At 34.5% G+C, this 18,336-nt stretch overlaps 7 protein-coding genes and 1 long non-coding RNA gene across 14 annotated transcripts; 4 read left to right on the forward strand and 4 right to left on the reverse strand.

Moving 5' to 3' along the window:
- Positions 1-241: 241 nt before the first annotated feature.
- Positions 242-3,844, reverse strand: Rab1 (RAS oncogene family member Rab1). The gene is made up of 6 exons (XM_066286281.1): positions 3,660-3,844; positions 2,400-2,472; positions 2,297-2,344; positions 2,190-2,237; positions 957-1,409; positions 242-742 (listed from the first exon to the last, which is right to left on the reverse strand). The coding sequence occupies exons 1-5, from the start codon at positions 3,671-3,673 to the stop codon at positions 984-986; spliced, it is 609 nt and encodes a 202-aa protein (XP_066142378.1). The 5' UTR covers positions 3,674-3,844; the 3' UTR covers positions 242-742; positions 957-983.
- Positions 3,845-4,188: 344 nt separating this feature from the next.
- On the reverse strand, positions 4,189-5,956 carry l(2)37Cd (general transcription factor IIIC subunit l(2)37Cd). The gene has a single exon (XM_066286274.1). It carries the CDS (start codon positions 5,848-5,850, stop codon positions 4,258-4,260), a length of 1,593 nt encoding a protein of 530 aa, XP_066142371.1. The 5' UTR covers positions 5,851-5,956; the 3' UTR covers positions 4,189-4,257.
- A 260-nt stretch (positions 5,957-6,216) lies between these two features.
- On the forward strand, positions 6,217-8,048 carry LOC136341614 (DNA repair protein XRCC4-like). The gene is made up of 3 exons (XM_066286773.1): positions 6,217-6,448; positions 6,504-6,810; positions 6,863-8,048. The coding sequence occupies exons 1-3, from the start codon at positions 6,326-6,328 to the stop codon at positions 7,426-7,428; spliced, it is 996 nt and encodes a 331-aa protein (XP_066142870.1). The 5' UTR covers positions 6,217-6,325; the 3' UTR covers positions 7,429-8,048.
- LOC136341615 (RNA transcription, translation and transport factor protein) lies at positions 7,891-9,151 on the forward strand. 3 transcript variants are annotated; one of them, XM_066286774.1, is made up of 5 exons: positions 7,891-8,048; positions 8,099-8,320; positions 8,371-8,463; positions 8,517-8,677; positions 8,731-9,151. In XM_066286774.1, exons 1-5 carry the CDS (start codon positions 7,988-7,990, stop codon positions 8,932-8,934), a joined length of 741 nt encoding a protein of 246 aa, XP_066142871.1. In that variant the 5' UTR covers positions 7,891-7,987; the 3' UTR covers positions 8,935-9,151. The 3 variants fall into 3 exon arrangements, with proteins under 3 accessions (XP_066142871.1, XP_066142872.1, XP_066142873.1); XM_066286775.1 differs by having other exon boundaries at positions 8,374-8,463; XM_066286776.1 differs by having other exon boundaries at positions 7,908-8,048; positions 8,102-8,320.
- On the reverse strand, positions 9,025-9,554 carry LOC136341622 (uncharacterized). The gene is made up of 2 exons (XR_010732518.1): positions 9,171-9,554; positions 9,025-9,120 (listed from the first exon to the last, which is right to left on the reverse strand). It is a non-coding gene; the product is annotated as an uncharacterized lncRNA (long non-coding RNA).
- An 18-nt stretch (positions 9,555-9,572) lies between these two features.
- Positions 9,573-11,009, forward strand: LOC136341617 (rab-like protein 3). The gene has a single exon (XM_066286777.1). The coding sequence runs from the start codon at positions 9,700-9,702 to the stop codon at positions 10,417-10,419; it is 720 nt and encodes a 239-aa protein (XP_066142874.1). The 5' UTR covers positions 9,573-9,699; the 3' UTR covers positions 10,420-11,009.
- LOC136341613 (uncharacterized) lies at positions 10,512-15,567 on the reverse strand. 5 transcript variants are annotated; one of them, XM_066286769.1, is made up of 6 exons: positions 15,434-15,553; positions 11,887-12,189; positions 11,694-11,763; positions 11,517-11,637; positions 11,015-11,458; positions 10,512-10,959 (listed from the first exon to the last, which is right to left on the reverse strand). In XM_066286769.1, exons 3-6 carry the CDS (start codon positions 11,713-11,715, stop codon positions 10,530-10,532), a joined length of 1,017 nt encoding a protein of 338 aa, XP_066142866.1. In that variant the 5' UTR covers positions 11,716-11,763; positions 11,887-12,189; positions 15,434-15,553; the 3' UTR covers positions 10,512-10,529. The 5 variants fall into 5 exon arrangements, with proteins under 5 accessions (XP_066142866.1, XP_066142867.1, XP_066142865.1 ...); XM_066286770.1 differs by lacking the exon at positions 15,434-15,553 and adding an exon at positions 14,208-14,325 and having other exon boundaries at positions 11,964-12,189; XM_066286768.1 differs by lacking the exon at positions 11,887-12,189 and having other exon boundaries at positions 15,434-15,567.
- LOC136341612 (uncharacterized) lies at positions 14,366-18,286 on the forward strand. The gene is made up of 5 exons (XM_066286767.1): positions 14,366-14,498; positions 17,056-17,182; positions 17,281-17,487; positions 17,545-17,781; positions 17,838-18,286. The coding sequence occupies exons 1-5, from the start codon at positions 14,414-14,416 to the stop codon at positions 18,253-18,255; spliced, it is 1,074 nt and encodes a 357-aa protein (XP_066142864.1). The 5' UTR covers positions 14,366-14,413; the 3' UTR covers positions 18,256-18,286.
- Positions 18,287-18,336: the final 50 nt, after the last annotated feature.

Genomic DNA, 18,336 nt, shown 5'->3' on the forward strand with positions numbered 1-18,336 from the left:
AGAACCAAAATAATCTACGACGTAAGATACATTGGACAACGTTGAGGAAGTTTAATTTTGTCCAACGGTTAACACTCTTAATTTCGTACAGACATTTCTAGCAATGTTGATAATAGTTGCCCACTGAATGTAATAATTAGGCAGATATTAGCTAACGGTTTTTTTAAAAGAGAAATTCTTTCAATTAACACCAATTTAAAATTCATGGTTTGCGGCAAATTCATAAATGAAACACACCAACGAGTACATAAAGTGAAATATATTTATTAAAATAAACTTACTAATTAACAAAAGAGTTTGCCATTGTTTTCCAAACGAAAAACCGATCACAAGAGAACGGAATATTATACGTGTTCTTACGGGGTAAGATCCATGAAATCACTATTTCCTACATCTGTTCTTGAACCCTTATATTATTCCTAAAAAACTGATTCGCTATTATAATACACGCTCGTCCCATACGCAGAGTTAAATAAATAATAATAGACATTGAAAAAATGGTTGATATCAAGAAGTATTGTATTTTTAGGCTAGCGGATTTTTCTTGCTGTTGTAACCCTTTTTTTATGAATCATTATATTACAAATTTTACGAAATTTTTAGTGGTATGAACTCGAAAAAATGAAATCTCTATAATACATTATGTAGACGGATATTTTACTAAATAATAGAATATTATAATTCGTAGCAAACTGGGCTACTGTACAAAAGTAATTATGAATTGGGAGTTGACCACCTAAACCTGAAACAAAACAAATTGAAGCTGTTAAATGGTTGAAATGAGAACGCTGTTTGAAACTTTTGCGGTACATATGAACGTCATTAAGCCCCGCCCTTCTAGAAAATACCAATTAACCCTACCGCCCCTATGTACATTAGTTTCATTTGCTCCAATGAAATTTACAACCGTTAACAGAAGGCGCTGATGTTTTGAACTGTAAGAGAACCAAACTTACCACACACAAACAGAAAATCGGCGCCTTTCAGCAGCAGCCCGATTTGGTAGACTCAACCGGGCGGCTCTGGTCGAACTTGACTTTTCCCTGGTCGGCGACGGCCGAGGACGGCGGTCCCACTCGGTTTTTGATCTCGGCAGCCATTGTCATAAAGGCCTGCTCCACGTTGGTGGCATTTTTCGCCGACGTTTCCAGGAACGGAATGCCCAGCTGATCCGCATACTCCTTCGCCGTCTGGAAATCCACCACTTTCTTCGTGGTCAGGTCGCTCTTGTTGCCCACAAGCAGTTTGTTGACGTTGTCGCAGGCGTAGCGCTCGATTTCCTCGAGCCACTGTTTCACATTGTTAAATGAGTCTTGGTCCGTGCAATCGTAGACAACGATTATGCCGTGCGCGCCTCTATAGTAGCTCGAGGTGATCGTTCGGAAGCGCTCTTGACCCGCAGTGTCCCACTGGATAAACACATATCATTTGTCTATAGTGAGGTTCAAAAAGGGACAGTTTTTGAACACGAATGTTTTAATGGAGTCATGTTCCATAACTTAATTTGATTTAAACAAACATAGAAAAAAACTGTAAATAAAATGACCGACCACCTCTTCTTCTGCGGCTTTACAACATTTGCAATTTGATAGATTGCCTAAATCAAACTTTGATTTGAAGCAGCTTCTGGCAATCAACACTTATTATATATCGAGTGACACATGTGAGCCATGCATGGAAATAATTGGGTGAAATTTTATGCAAGTGACGCTATTACGCCTGAAATGGTATTTATGGTGGGTTTTTTCGTTCATGTTTAACCAGATTTATTATTGACATAAAAAATTCTGATACCGCTTCTTTCAAAACTGTAAGAGCTAGGTAGGTATAAGTCTGTTACTTAAAATTTCAGTGTAACTGGAAAATGAACAATATACAGAGTATTCTATTTGAAATGAGAAAATTAATGTCATATTTGGTAAAACCTGAAATGAAAATTAAAGTTTTCATAAAGTTGTGGAGCTCAAATTGTTTTCAAACCTAATTTTCAAACTCCTAGCTATACATATATCAATGTCTATATGCACAAAGCACTAAAAAACATGATTTGGTCTAATTTAGTTCAATCGTGACCCTTTGAAAAATAATGTAAAATGTGTGAGAAAATTTTCTAAAATCGCTTTTCATTGATATATAAAAATATCAGGTTCATGACTCCATTACCAAAAACACAGTTTCCCCATACTTACAATTTGTAGTTTTATAGTTTTACCATCTAAATCAATAGTTCTGATTTTCTACGAAAAAAAAAAGGTTTATTTACAATTAAAAATCAGCTATTATATAGATAACTTACAAAGTCTACTCCTATTGTACTAATGTAACTTTCTGTGTAAGTATCATCCTGAAATTAAGACAAAATTGAGTTTTTTGAAAGTTTGAAAGCTGACGAAACTCACCGCGAATCTCAGCAACAGACAGGATTTGCCTACACCTGAATCACCAATCAGCAAAAGCTTGAATAAATAATCACTGAAATATCAAAGAAAAATTCTATATCAGTGAGGGAATGCATATTTATTAGCGCATTTCATGAATACATTGCAAAAATATATTATTCAAATATGTTTAGTAGTACTGAGGAGGTTGTCTACCCCATAAAGCATACATTAATGGTCTCGATGTATAGTAATAGTTATTACTTCAAGTGAAAATTAATTAATATGGCTGAAGAGTGATAAATTAAACTGTAAATCTTTAATCTTAAATGAATTAAAACCAATAAATTGCCACTTCTTGAAAAAAGGCCTAAAAATATCATATCTGACTCTATCAATGCTTTTTATGACCAATAGAGAGGTTTCTCTTCAATCCAATTGGGCTTTAGACCTAACCATAATACTGACATAGCTTTCTAATAAACATGAACAGATATTTCACATCAGGTGGATAAATCAGTTATCTGCTTGAACTTATTGGGTTATTGAAAGACTTTTAACATGCTAATACTATTATTGTTGGTTTTTCCAAATTCTGGAAATGTTTTTTAGATGTGAACTGAGTAGTGAACAGTGGTAAATGTAATTTATAACAACCAAATATTGAACCACCAATTCCTCAAGAATTTTCTGATGTTTTGCTGACTACATCTTTCAGGAGAAATCCCAATTCAATTAAAAAAAAATCAGGAAATTCTGAACCCCTTGGCTCCAAGGTGCTTCAACCCAAGAACCTTCTAATAAATGGTCAATTAATGTGAAATCAATACCTTCAAGAATTATTATTTTCAGATAGATTTTAACACATATTTAGGGTAAAAATGCAGCAAAGGAAATTCATAATCACTGCTGATACCACTGAGAGTAACTGCATAAACAAAGGCTTTCTTCAAGCATAACAGAAAGCTAGACTTTTGAGTAGTTCACAGCTGATAGGGAAAAAGCAGGTGTGAATCACATCATGAACAAGGAAAACAATGACGTGCCCTGAACCATCTTGTGGTCAAGGCTCAAAGAAAAATGGGTGGATCCTCAGCAAAGAAAACGAGTTCTTTTGCGTTTTTTTGAAGATTTTATGCCTAAGTTTAGTGAAAATTCATAAGACTGCTGTTTAGAGGAAAACATAGAAAGGCTTTCCTGAAAACTGCGCATTTCATGTTATATGTAAAAAAATCACGTCAAATTGGGTGGTTGCAAAGCACAGTGCAAATCGATACTTACTATTCGGGATTCATGATTCTGAAGGTCTAGAATTGAAAGAGACGGTTCGGTATTGTAGGTGATTCTTTATTGCACAGATTTTCACGCAGGGAATCGCTAAATTGTAGAGTTACAATTAAAATTTTAGACAAATTTGGGACGTCTACCATACAAAATGGTACTTGGACAATTGACTGACGTTTAGAGGATTGTTGTGACGTAACGCTAGCGATGTGGCAGGAAAAAAGGAGCGTTCAATTATTAGTACTAAGGTGCAATCAGAATCAGACGTGTATTTTTTAATGCCTGAGACCTAAAAATTATTAGTTCTTAAAAGCGAAAACCGAAATGATGACTAAAGTGACATTTGCAGTTCTTCAGAACAGAATTCCGAATGTTCTTCCTCAAGATGCTATTTTAAGAATAGGTTTGCGAAACGACCACAACCTGCCACGTCACTTCTAACATATTTGTAATAGAAAACTGGGCTTACTATGACGTTAGCTATGATGCTGAACAAACCCTACCAAGTAATTATTTACATTTTTTGATACATTGTTTATTTACACAAGTTTAAACAAACATGTATACGACAAATCACAGTCTTAAGTAAATTTCATCATTCCTTAAGCCCAGCCACAATCTCATTAACCTCCTCCACAGCTTCCAAATCTATTTCAATATCTGAATCATCATCACCTTCATCGTCAAGACTCTCAGGCAGTCTTTCAGGAAGACTCTCCATCAATTCTTCAACGTCAATTTCATCATCTTCACTTAAATTAACGTGCTCAACTGTGGAATCAATTCCCCTTTCTTTAATGTTATTTAGCATTCTGCTACAATAACCAACAACACCTTCAGATCTACCTGGACCCTCAGTCTGCTTCTTATCATTTGAAATATCATTTTTAACAGCCTCATAGACGTACTTGTTCACGATTTCTCGACATTGCTCCATAAAGGTATGGGTTAACCATCCATTTTTAGGATCATATTTAATGCTTGAAGCAAGCTTTGGGAGTTTAGCCAACATATCCTGAACTTCTGGTAAATGTATATCGCAGTACTGATAAAACATTTGTCTTGCAGGAGGTATTTCATTGGGTTTTAGAACATAATGAGTACTATCTAGATTGGCTGAATTTACCTTTGTCCAAAAAGGTCTCCGTTTGGTTTTAATTTTGAATTGAACTCCTATTGAATGTCTAACACGAAAATCTAATATTTGATAAATTCGCGAATTAGGGTCAATAATAGGGTTATAACCAAACTTTATCCAGCAACTCCTCCAAGGGCCATTCAGACAATTATATGCAACAGCTGGTAGAACTATTTTGGCACTTTCAGCCTTTAAATTTGCACAATGCATGAGTGCCGACTTTATCCAAATTGGTCTTTCTTCAAATGCCTTTTTAGCCTGTTTAAGGTCCCTTTGCAATAATTTTGCTTTAACATTTTGCAAAGCTTCGGGTGTTGGATTAGTAGGAATTGTGCAATTTTGGTTTATGGCAACTCTAACTGAATATACAGTAAGTTTCTCTTTAAGCTTTCTCCTGGAAAAGTCTGGCAATTGTGGAGCATCTGATCGAAACATTGAGTTAAAGGTATCATAAGTATTAGATTTAAATTGCGCCTGAGGCAGGTCAAAGCGAGCAAATACAGCACTTGTTAGAAACAACGAGTTGGTATCTTCTTTTTTATTAAACCAATCTAAAGTGGGCAATTTTTCAAGTATTACTTTGTTGTGCAAATAATCCACTTCCGAGTGTTTATGTTCTGGCCCATCTTTAACAAGTAAAGGCAAGAACTGAAAGTCACACATCCTATGGAACTTGAAATTTGTGTCACAGGCCCCAATAACCTCATATGTCACTTCTTTAGTGGATTTATTTCTCCTTACTTTTATCAGAAATCCGATATTATGGTCTCGATCTCCAATGCAGCCTTTCATGTACTCGCTTTTCGGATGGAATGTTAGAGGTAATTTCTTTCTCTCCAGGCCTCTTTGGACTCCCTCAATGCCTCCAAGGCTCTCCAGGGCTTTATCAATATTCTTTACATAACCAGGGTATTCAACTCGAATTAGAGGGTTGCTGAAGGTAAACAAACAAGTTGGATCTAAGTTTTCATGCGGAGCGCTGCTTTGAGACATGAAATGTTCCAGTTTGATTGTCTGTTTCAATTTAGAGCCTTTGTGAGATGCAGACATGATTATTTTGATCGGAGCTTACAAGAAACCAAAACATTGAAGATATTAACCACATAAAAATACGAAATATAATTGGCAGCATTGTTTCGAAAAAACCCACAGTTGAATTATAATTAATATAGAGCATGACGTCATGGAAATCCAGAATTTATTTTTTCCAATAGATTCGAAATATTTCCATTGTCATAGAAACCGTAAATATTATGTTGAATTAAATATGTTATTTTTATAGAAATTAGATTTCAAGTAAAGGTGCATGCATAATATTTAATGCTTTAAAAAGTTAATTAAAGTATTGACCACAATTTCTGAAGTGCAACGTCGCAATTGTCCATTTGGAAATATTGTCATTACATTGTTATGATGGATTAGGTTATGTTCTCTTTCAACAATTTATTAATGTTTTTAGAAACTAAAAATATGTGGTCTGTAAAATCCATAATCCCCTTTTAATGTTTCACGCAAGTTTTCTTAAATGGATCACTATTGCCTGAATGTAGTCTCCAAGGAAAATTTGCTTTTCAAAATAAGTGCTATTTTCCAAGAAGAATCTCTGAATTTGACGCTGTGTGAGGCTGATAGGGCTTGGAAAAAGATTGTATTAATTTGCTATATTAATTGAAAAGTTAGTAAAAATAAATTTCATTTTTTAGGTATTAAAAGCTGATTTAACAGCTCAGGCAGAGAGACATGAAACTAGTTTTCAAGACTATTTTAAAAACTTAAAAAAGTACCTTGAGAGCCCTTCCAAAGATGCCCAATTGGTGTTAGAGAATGGAGAGTTCATTATCAACTTGTTGCTTGATAATTCAATGAAAATTTTGTTCTTCAAAACAAAACTAACAGAAGCTAATTTCAGTAATAGTGTGCATGATTTAATAGATAGTTTATATAAATCAAACAAAGAAATATTAAAGGAATTACAGGCTTTAAAGCAAGAACATACATCAGTAAAATCAGGTATTTTTTAGCAATCAGATTAGCTAAAAACCTCTTAATTATCACATTTTAGAATGTGACATTCTGAAAAAAAAAATGGATGAGTTTTTGGAAAGGAAGAATTTTGAAGAAGACAAATTGTACAGCAATTTTATTGCAATAATCTGTGAAAAAAAGCGGCAAATTCAACATTTAAATGAATATCTAATAGCCTTCAGGCAAGGTAGATCTACACTAAATCCTCCAGTTCCATTTAAACGAAAGAAAATGTCCCAAAAGGTTTTAAAAGTTGTTGAACCTGAAAAATCAAGTGAGGGCTCGAGTAGTGAAGAAGAGAATTACAGCACTGATGATGGCACATCAGTTCAAACACAAAAAATTTCAGACTTATTCACAAAACCAAGCACATCAAAGATAAATGATAATGTAATATTAATTGGGTCTCCAGATTCACCTCCTCTAATCTTCCCTAAAAGATTACACATTGAAGATCCACAAAATAAAGATCATTTTGTGAGAAATAGAGAGGTAGGTATAAGAGTGGTTTCAATAGACAATTTGATGCCTTCTAAGGTTTCGAAGAAAAATAATATTTCAAAGGAGGAATTTTCCACTCAAGATTTGCTTGATGATTTATAGTGTTTGACTGTTATTATCTTTAATTTGGAAATTGTTTCAATTTTATTTATCTTACTTTTTTTATATATTCCCTGTAAGGATCAGAGTAATTATTTTCAAAATGTAAAGCAATAGAATTTAATATTTTTGATCATATATTTGAGATTATGATATTTAAATAGAGAATCAGTCTTATATTGCTAGGTGCACAACATTATAATGCATACTTAGATACTTAAATATAAAATTTTTTGGATATTGTTTATTACGTGATGTTATTGTAAAGTATGGTATTATGTTATTAAAGATTATTAATAAAATTAGGCAAATTCATTTAAATTTTTATTATACAGTATATATAATTAAAATTAATGATGTTTTTGTTATTGCTTTAAGAAGTCATTCTATTAGGAATTAGTGTGAAACAGCACCACTGCGCGGTTGCCAATTTCCATTTCATGATTTATTCCACATACGATTCAATCCTGATATAATAATAAAAACAGATTTTCATCTTAACCTCAATTTTTTAATTCCGAAATTTTCTTACCTAAAAAGTAGTCATTTTACGGTATTAATCATGTCTAAAAGGCTGCTAACAGCCTTGGAGTATCCCAATGCCGAGTCAGTGGATTTAAATGGTAACAAAAAAACTACCAAACATCTCAAAATATTCCCCCCCGTGTTTTAGAAGAAAAGACCCTTCGAGAAATAGTTCTCTGGTTGGAAACCAACAAACTGAAAAGTACCAGCCAACAGGTCACTAATGGTCTTAAAAATCCGAGTTCTAATGAGTGGAACAATTATTTTGATCAGTACAAAGATTCTTTGGGGTGCCCTATGTTAAACTCACAAGTTGAAGAGTTGCAATGGTTGCTTGGGAAAGCTGTTCAAATGGAAGCGACCAAAAACAGTAAGAAATTGTATCACGTTAATAACTAAATTTAAATAACATTGTAACAGCAGAAAGTGCCTATTTGAAACATGCAGTTGAAAACATCAAAACCGCCAATATCCCCAGTGTAGTTGCAGAAAACCCTCTTGATAAACTAGACTGTAAATATACTATACACTTATTTGCCTGTTTTATATATGCCTGGAAATTTTAGTTAGAAGTACTGAGTTTACAGAGCGAATAAACCAGCTGGCCAAGACACTTAAAATTTCCCCATATCCTGACCCATTAGTGACTTTACGAGCAGTCAGAAAGGTAATTTGTACCCGTCTGACTGCTGAGTGTGTTGAAGACCCCAGAAAAGTAATTTTGGAGGTAACTAATAGAAACTTCATGTTAAAAACCATTAATAAATGGTTTTTTAACAGGGTACTCCCTTTCCATTCCAAGATGCTGACTTGGGATTTGATTTAAATGATCCAGTTTTAAATAAGGCTGCCAAAGTACTGAGAATGCTCTACATCCACAACTTAAGAGATCTGCAAACTAAAGCCAATGAATTGATCGTGGGTGTCCAAAATGTGACTGCAAATCCAAAGACTGACACTAAGTTGGGGCAGGTAGGGCGGTAAATTAAAATTTATATTTAATTTGCAATTTTTTCTAATTTACATTATGTCCTGTTGTCACAGTAAGACTTGTGTTTTATATGTCTTGTTTTTGGGGTTGTTTATAATTGTTTTGAGGTAGAAATGTGGGCTTTTATTGTTTGAAGGGAATTTTGTCGAAAGTTTCACCCACTCCCAAACATATAGCTCCTGGAATACACGATTAAAAAATGCGATAGAAGGCGTTTTATTTTAGTTACCAGTTCCAAGACCAATGATAAATATTTTGGAATTTCCTTTGTATTGTTGGGCTGTATGAATAAGGTAACCTCCAATAGTGGTTAAACAGGATACAGTGATGATTTTACAAGACAAACAAGACTCTCTTTTAGCGGGTTGAAGTTTGTCCATAGCTTTTATATAGGAAATTTCAATTCAACTCATTAAAAATTAAACTAGAGAATAGGAACACATGCGAGAGGGACAAGGCAACTCAAAGGAAAGTTAAGATTTTTCTAGGCATGTCACTATATAGGAAAAGTGGCAACGTTAAAGTAGCTATTTTGTATATTTCTTTTGCTTATTGGTTCCAGTTAAATACCCTATATGCACTGTTGTCGTTGTTTCTTGATAGTTTAGTTTAGATATATTCTCTACCATAAAATATATCAATAAAAAATCTAACCTTCAAATATAAAATAAATATGTACAAGCTGTCCCCAATTTCTAATTTTTATAACTTTAATTTATAACAATCCATAAACCTGTACCGCAAATCCAAGCCAAAAAATGACCTCAATAGAACGCGTACGTATAATGGTGTTGGGTGACTCAGGAGTGGGTAAAACCTCTTTCGTTCACTTGGCAGCCCACAATGAACCTATTAAAAACCCGAGTTGGACTGTTGGATGTTCTGTTGAGGTGAAGCTACATGAATATAAAGAAGGCACTCGCGACCAAACCACCTTTTTCGTTGAGTTTTGGGACGTAGGAGGCAGCAAGAATCACCAAAATGCCCGGCAAGTTTTCTACAAGCCTTGCCACGGAGCTATTCTAATGCATGACTTGTCCAATCGCAAGAGTGAAAAGAACTTGCAAAAATGGCTGAAAGAACTGTTGGATCATGATATCTCTCAGACTAGCCCTTCCACTTCGATGAGAAGCCAATCAGACCAAGATATGGATGCAGAAAATTTAATGGGAGCTAATAATTTAATTCCAATATTAGTTGTGGGTGGTAAATTAGATCAAGTAGATGATAAGAGTAGGTCTAATATATCTAATGAGAGTTTTAGGTATAAGTATAATGCAGAGGAGATTTTGTTAGATTGTAGATTGGCCAGGTATTTGGCTGCTGGAACTTCTAATGCTGTAAAATTGTCAAGGTTCTATGATAAAGTAATTGAAAATAAGCAACTTGATAGGGATAGATCATTTTCAGAGAGATTTGGCAGTACTACTGTGTCATCTATTTATAGCTCAAAATTTTATTTAACACATCAAGATTAATTAATTTATTATTGTGATTTCACCAAATTAAGGGAGCTTAATAAGCTGCATGGAAAAGATTAAATGCACAGGGATCTCGTGAATAACAACTATTTTCTTACAAATTAATTTTATTCAGTTTTGTTTAAAATCTGAACACGACTGTTTTTAAACCCAAATTTGTAGTAAACCAAAAAAGGGAAGTTTTTTATTAACCACAAGTCCCTCTTATGGGTATAGTTGAAGTACCACCTGAAAGGGGTCCATCTTATACAATAAAAAATAAAGAATAAGATATATAAGTTGCATTTCTCCCATAAAGATAGAGCCTTAAGCTCATTAATCTTGTAGTTTTTGTCATTCATCGCTACCATCTGAAGAATGTACATCAAAGTGTTGAAATTCAGCATAGGTTGAATGACCCAAAGGCCATTTATTAGTAGTTTGATCATTAAGAGAGATTCCTGGTCCATTTGGTTCATTTTAGGAATAAAGACTTTGTGGATGAGTTTCTCACATATCTCTCTGGTTTCCCGTACAGACTCTCGGCAGATATTGAATCTAAAATACGCTTTATATAATAATTTAACTCAAATAAACTTTAAAGAGGACTCGCCTATCTTCAATTCCAAGTAGATGCCCTACCACTCTCCACAAGTGAATAAACCCTTTCCAGTCCTCATCAGTTATATTTCGCATTCCAATAAAATGGCCCCTTATCAATTGATACCCCATAAAACCAAATTGAGTTAAAGCCATGTCCTTTTGGGAAATCCTTTTGAGACCGACTTTGCAGCCCGATTTACTAGCAGAGTTGTGCAGGTTTTTGACCTCAGTAATTGACCTCCAAAGCCTTGAACCGGGCTTGAAATCTGATTCATACCAAACCATCATGTGAAGGATGGTGGCCGCATATCGTTTGTAAGCAGCGAATTCGTTGCCTGATTTTTTAGTGTGTACTAGAATGCGCAGGATGGTTGGGATGAAGAGAATAGACATAAGGCCAAAAATTTTGCATCCGTAGACGGCGAAACTGTTAGCGTGATAAAAGGATTGTCCCCTATATAAGTTATCCAGGGTTTAAGAATAAGAATCAATTTTAAGAGAGAATTGCATACCTTTTAAACAATTTCTCATCGTAGAATGAGGGGATGTGGTCCTGATCTTTAAACGCTTCAGAGCTGTCGTCGCAAGTAATTTCAGCTCCTTCAGTTAGGAGCGTATGAACGAATTGGTCCGCTTGAAGAAAGAACGTATGCCAGTTACAATCGTTAAGAATTTATGGTGTTTCTTACCTTTTCTTTCTGTTTTTTCCATTGCTTTCGGTGATTATTTAAAGGAGGAAGTGATTATTATTTTTTTCATCTAGAAAATATTACAATTATTCAATAAATTATAATTTATACAATACGTAATTATACTCTATTAGATCTGTATGCAAACACATTTGATATTTCTTAGATAAGTAAAGAAAATACCATATCTTACCAATTCATTCAATATGACCCCAGTACTTTTTTATTTAATCAAAGTTATCGTGGATCCTTTTAGTAGTAATTACTCACACAAATTCCTATATTTCAGTCCACGTTACTAAGAATTCGGAGATACGTAGCTTCCTATTGAAGATGTCGGGATTGTTATCGTCATACTAGGTATATTGTAAGATTGGAAATCAGAAACGCGTCTCAATAGAATATTTAAATCTTTTGTTACTCGCGCAAAACATAATCTATTGAAGCACTTTCCATGGCCCCACACTGTACTGTCGCGGTTCTTTATCGGCTTTCACTGTAATATAGAAAGTGGTTCCACAACTGCTTCATCACGAATTGATATTGGTGTCATTTATGCGAGCAAGATTTTTTTATGCTTAATTAATAATAATCAGAATTTAAAATGCTTTAACTGCATTTACAGAATCTATTGCATATGAAAGGGAGTGAAACTGCATTTCTTGAGAGTGAAGTTTCCTTTCACAGTTACGGCGACTGTTGAATTTAGTTTCAAACAGATTAATATATAATTTCAAAGGGTTTTTGAGTCCTACTTCTCATTTCAATGCATCCTACGATCATCTATCTAATCAAATTCTATATTTTAATAAAATTGTTGTGTAGAGCATTCTTGATAATATGGTGAAGGAACTATTGTGCTTTCAAGCAAATAAACAGTATATACACTGGTATATTATTATAGTTTGTATTATTGTATTATCCTAATAAAAAACTGACAATAATCCTGCCCTGTGACATGGCCCAATTGATATATCATGTCTATTACTATGCTTTACTGATACTCGTAGTATGTTTGAGTTTCTCGCCAAATTTACCACTTGTGTTATTTAACGTACTGCTTGAAAAGTGAATGATGTTGCTTTGGAAAGCAAAGATATTTTAATACAACTTATAGACAATTATCTCATCAGATCTTTGTATTTTAATAAAATATTAGTCTGACGATTCTGTATAGTATGGTGAAGGAAAAGTTTGTGCTCCTCTGTATAAACAAACCGAGAATATAAAGGTATATGTATCATTATGGCTTATACTATTCTATTTACTAATCAGGTAGATTGATACATTGTTTCACTACGAAATGAAGTGTACTGTGACCTATTTATTCTGAAGCGCTCGTTGCACTTTACTGGCTCATAGTATATTGGATCTTATGGCCTGATTATTGTTTTTCCATAGAAGAGGAAACATAGACTGTTTAGGAGAACGCAATGTTTCACATACTAGCGTTTTTCTTTTTTCTAAAAATAACCTATATGTAGAGCGGGAATGTGGAAATTTCATTGATGATATAATTTTCTCATCTAGAATTGGAAACGAAGAAGGAAAGAGACAACTTTTCATTATTAATTTTAGCTTTATGAAACCTTCGTTCAAGACTCCTGGCAATTCTTCTCCTTAATGCAATTTGCACGTAGTCTTAAAGGTACTCTTAGAAGGGGTATAATATATAAGGAAAAAATCTAATTGTGGTTTTTGGAAACTTACACGTGCAAATTTCTGCATAACAGGGGAAAGTTGTTATCATGAAGGAGAAACTCGCGAATTAGCTTGAGCACACGGCAGAACGAAAAAGTAAACGTAATAGCTGCGTTTTAGATGAAAGTCAATTCGTGATGTCGTTCCTACATGTGCATGCAGTTATTTATATCTTATAACTTAATTAGTTTTCCTTGAGGGATTTACACACGTCCTCATCGGATAGGAACTTATTATATAACGAATGAAAAAAGGCCGAGAACATATTGAAATTGGTCAAATTTTAATTAAATTAGTTTGGGATTTTCTTAATCATAATAAAACAAATCAAAGCAAGAATCTTTTCGATGTCGTTTGGAAGATACAATTGTTGTATCTTAAAAACGGGCCTAAAGGGCTGAAAGGAAACTAGGCCCGATGCGAAGCAAAGAGCATTTAGCTAACAATGTATAGGCGTTATTTTTAGAGCCCGTTGTCATAAGCGATTGGTCGTAAAAACAAAACCAGTCTTCAAAATTAATATTTAGATAAATACTATTGATTAATTTGTGCGTAAAATTAATTTTAGACCCCAAAAAATCCTCTTAAAACTTGTATGTAGGGTGCACTTCCCTTGGAATTTATACAAAAAAAACTTATGAACAAAATTCCCCTATAGGGACTGTAGAGTCTGTTCCGAATGGCTGCACAACGCCGGAACACCCATTATTTAAATCATCCACGTTTAATCATCTGTCTCTTAAAAACAAAACGAGTAAAAGATAAGGTTGGGGCTTTTGAATGGTGAAATAATGTTAAGATTAAATTACAAACCCATTATCATGGCGTTAATTCGTCCCCACTCAGGTACAGCATATAGATATCCAGCAGAGATCAATTCGCAAATCCGATTCGTATAATGGGTACGGCACTACTATTACAGTGGTGGTAGCGCGTAGAATGCTCAATTTTAAACCACTGAGTGCTGATTCTTGTTATTGTTCAATTAGACCAACAAAAAATACACAAAAAACATTGAGATGTGTTTGAGTTCTCCGTCCTGTGAGTTCAGCGAATTGAGTGAGGGTGATACTAAGAACAGTTGTGATGAAAGGGCACAGCAAGGTGAGTAGCTGAATTTAAATGGGTGGGATGGGGGGAGGGGGGGGGGCAGATATGGGGGGACTTTCTCTGGTTGAGTTTCCATGTAGAATTGTTCACCGTCTTGCGCGACGTAAATTGAGTTCATAGCGAATTGGTACAGAACCCTTCTTGCAATTAATCAGTTGCATTACAATATCGTGTGGCAAAAGCTGCGTGCTTAATGCATGTTAGTGTGCTTTTTAAGAAAAAAGAGTTTGGTTTTGGATACAGACAGATCAATAAATATGCAAAAAAAAACAAAATAGTTTAAAGTTCCTAAAACGCAGGACGCACATAACGATCTTTTCTTTGAACTCACGCACTCTACCTGAACTACGGTTTCCTAAATTGACTGAAATACCCAAATTTCAATTCCAAGGTGGAAAGATATTTAGCACACTTAGGGAAATCAGTTTTTTCATCCAGCATTTTTCGATCGCGAAATCGGTGATCACAAAGGTTTATGATAATTTTCTGTCTTTGGGCGAAAGTTGCAAGTTATTTGTCTTATCTCCTGCACCAGGGACGTTCTCCTCTCGTGAAATGCGGAGATATTGTCCCGTTTTTAAACCGAGTTAGAAAATGAAGGTCGATGTTTTCGTTATAAAGGGTGTTTAAGACAACGCGACAATATTTAAGGGGGTCATAGACGAAAATTCAATAAACAGAAAAGTTGTATTTTTATATTTTTAGTTACTTCATCTGTGAAAAATATCAAAATTTAATTAAACTCGACGATGTAGATTCTTTTGTTAATAAATTTGGTTAAGCCCCCTCCGACTGCTACATTTTATAATTTTGATCCAGTTAGAGTAAAATCAGCCCCTTAAATATTGCCTTTTTATAATAATAAAATAAATTAAATATATGTTTTTTTTTAAACACTGCATAACTCTGTATATTTCCCGTTTACTTACCGCTTATATGAAGTTTCGGCTTACTTCTCACAATTAGAAAAAAAGTTTTTTCCATTTTTCATTTAAACTCGTGGATGTGTGAAACTCAAAAGTAATGTATAGCCGATACTTACGGTTTATATGTCTTTTTATGTTGTATTTAAACAATCTACAACGTTATTTTTAAGTTACTTACGTGATGTATCTTATTTCCGTCACTTTTTAATTAGGTTAATCTTATACCACCGCTCTTTTAATGAGTTTTTCATTACATGCAATAGAGGCGATAATTAATTCTAAATGTCTATTTGCTTTTATTTTACAGGTTTCGAATGTAACTGGTGATAATTGTTAACGTGAATTATGTAGAAAACAAATATACCTTTAATTTACAGGCACGTGTATACAACAGAAAATGAACTTCTGGCCAAATTAACACGCCACTAAAACTATGTTACAAATCTGACGGTAAACATATTCTATTCTTATTGGGCAATTGTAGTGATTTTTAGTGATGCATTAAGAACCCTATCGTACGGGGCAATTCAGAAATATGCAATTAAACCTTTAGAAATTATTTAGTGCAACAATAGAAAACATTTGACCCACGTCCAGAAATGTCTTCCTAACGCGCTACGATCTTATAATGCTTTAAGGCAGTTATACGTTTCATTTTAATTTATGTGTATTAAATAACACTACAGTAATTTTTAAAAATACGTCTGTGTCTTGTATTCAGTATTTGGATCGTCAATTCGGAGAACTTTGGACAGGCAGAGGTGGTCCACTTCTGTGGCCTTTTAAGTCACCTAATCTAACAGCTTTAGATCTCTTTTTGTGTGGACATGTAGAGCCTAATTTATAACGCCAGTGAGAACATAGTAAAACCTAATTTAAGTACCTTAAACATCATAAAACGATACTGTCTTAGAGACTTTTCCGGACTTAAGTTTTCATACTTAAATGTCTTCTATTATTGCATTGAATAATTCCCAGAAGTTTGATCTCATAGTTTTGAATCCCCCCTGTATACTTAGGTATTTTAATATTTTTTACAAATGCGCATTATAATTGCTTTCCGAATGGAATGCACATAAAGTACTTTTCTCCTTATTTTTGGGACCCCCCTCCGGCTTATCCCAGTATGTAAGAAATACCCACATTTTACATCACACTACAGGCACTTTTCTCCGTAATTTCTTGTGTTTTTTTTTTGTTCGGTTTGGTACATCTGATAATGAAGGTGTTATTGTCCTTGGACTACTGGCGAAGATTAGCGCACTCTTTCCTTGTTTAAATCACACGATTTCTTTCATGAATTTTAGGTGAGCTGTGGACCTCTTTTGACTCTGAATACGAATGTTGCCAAAGGAGTCACTCTTTCAAGATCACAATTGTCAATTTTATTAATAATATTTCCTTTTGAAAGCGACCTGAACTAGACGCAAGAAGTATCCATTATACTCAGATCACATGTTGAAAATAAAAACTGTCATATTGAAACAAAAGATCGTTTGACAACATCTGCCCCAATTGTCAACGAGATCCAAAGCCCACTCGCAATAAATGCTTCCGTGACTGTTTTATTTTTGGAGGTTTTGCAAAATTTATCCTGTCTAATAGGCGAGTGCGTTTTTTTGCAGATTTCTCTCCAAAAAAATTCGTCAAAAATGTCATGAATAAAGGATTTAAGACAATTTGCGACAATGATACTGATGGGCTCAAGAATAACGAACTGCCGCCATTTTACAACGAGCAGATGTTCAAAAGGTGAGTCCAAGAATTAATTCCTGGAAGATCCTCAAAATTGAGTGATCAAGTACGGCGTGACTACTTCCTCGTCTTGTTTTACACGTCGACTTTTTCAGAGGACAGGCATTCTTCCACCAAAACATATTCGGAATGTGCCTGGGGAGTCTCTTGGGTCTCATGGCGACGCTTTCCAATCAGAGCGGACTCGCAGTGCTCATCATGACCAAAATGTCCAGCAGTGATTACAGTGCTTACAAAAGATACATGTCCACCATATTTCACATGTTGATTTGGTACGACAGCGAATTCAAACCTGGAGCATCGTAAGTATCTCAGGAACTTTTACTGCAGAATCCTGGTTACAGCCGTTTGCTCATCAGATTGTGGACTTCATTACACTGTGTTAAAACCAAGCACAATTGTGTGAGCAAGAAGGCGGCCACCGTGTTGCAATACCAGATCAATCAAAGGGACATGATTTTGGCCCAATGGGGTTTTATGGGAATTGCAGTTTCGAGACCCGAATTCGTAGGAATTTACGACAAATCTCAGGAAAAATGGAAATGTTTTGCGCACCTTTGGAAAGTTATTGGGTACCTTTTGGGAATTACTGAGGAGTACGTCGTTTTTTTTTCAGGATTTACTTTTAATGGGAACTCGCATTGATTTGTAGATTTAACATATGCAGAGACTCTCTGGAAGAAACCCGAGCCATATGCAATGAAATCGCTATTGAAGTCCTCAAACCCCAAATCGCGAAACGTGAAGAGCGCTATATAAAAATGTGCGAACACCTTTTAAATGGTTTATGGTCCATTAGTCCCATCCTTGAGTTTAATTCTTTTATGTTCTATATGAATGCCACTTTAATCAAAAGTACTGAATCAATTTCCGATCAAAATGAGGAGTACAAAAAGCTAACTTGGGACCAAAAAGCTCGACTTCAAATAATTCTTTTTGTGATGGATAATATGAGATATTCAATAGTGAGGGTGTTATTACGATATTCGCAGTACTTCACTTTTTGGCTAGTCAAGCACTTCAACTGTTTATCATGGTGGCAGTTTGGGGTAAAAAAATTAAAAGTTTAATTGATTATCGACAAGAGCTTTGTTCGATTATGAAGAACAATTGCCTAAATAACATTTTTAGGTTATCAGAATACTTGTGGA

The sequence above is a fragment of the Euwallacea fornicatus genome, chromosome 10, assembly GCF_040115645.1.
Source record: "Euwallacea fornicatus isolate EFF26 chromosome 10, ASM4011564v1, whole genome shotgun sequence".
NCBI classification, from domain to species: domain Eukaryota; kingdom Metazoa; phylum Arthropoda; class Insecta; order Coleoptera; family Curculionidae; genus Euwallacea; species Euwallacea fornicatus.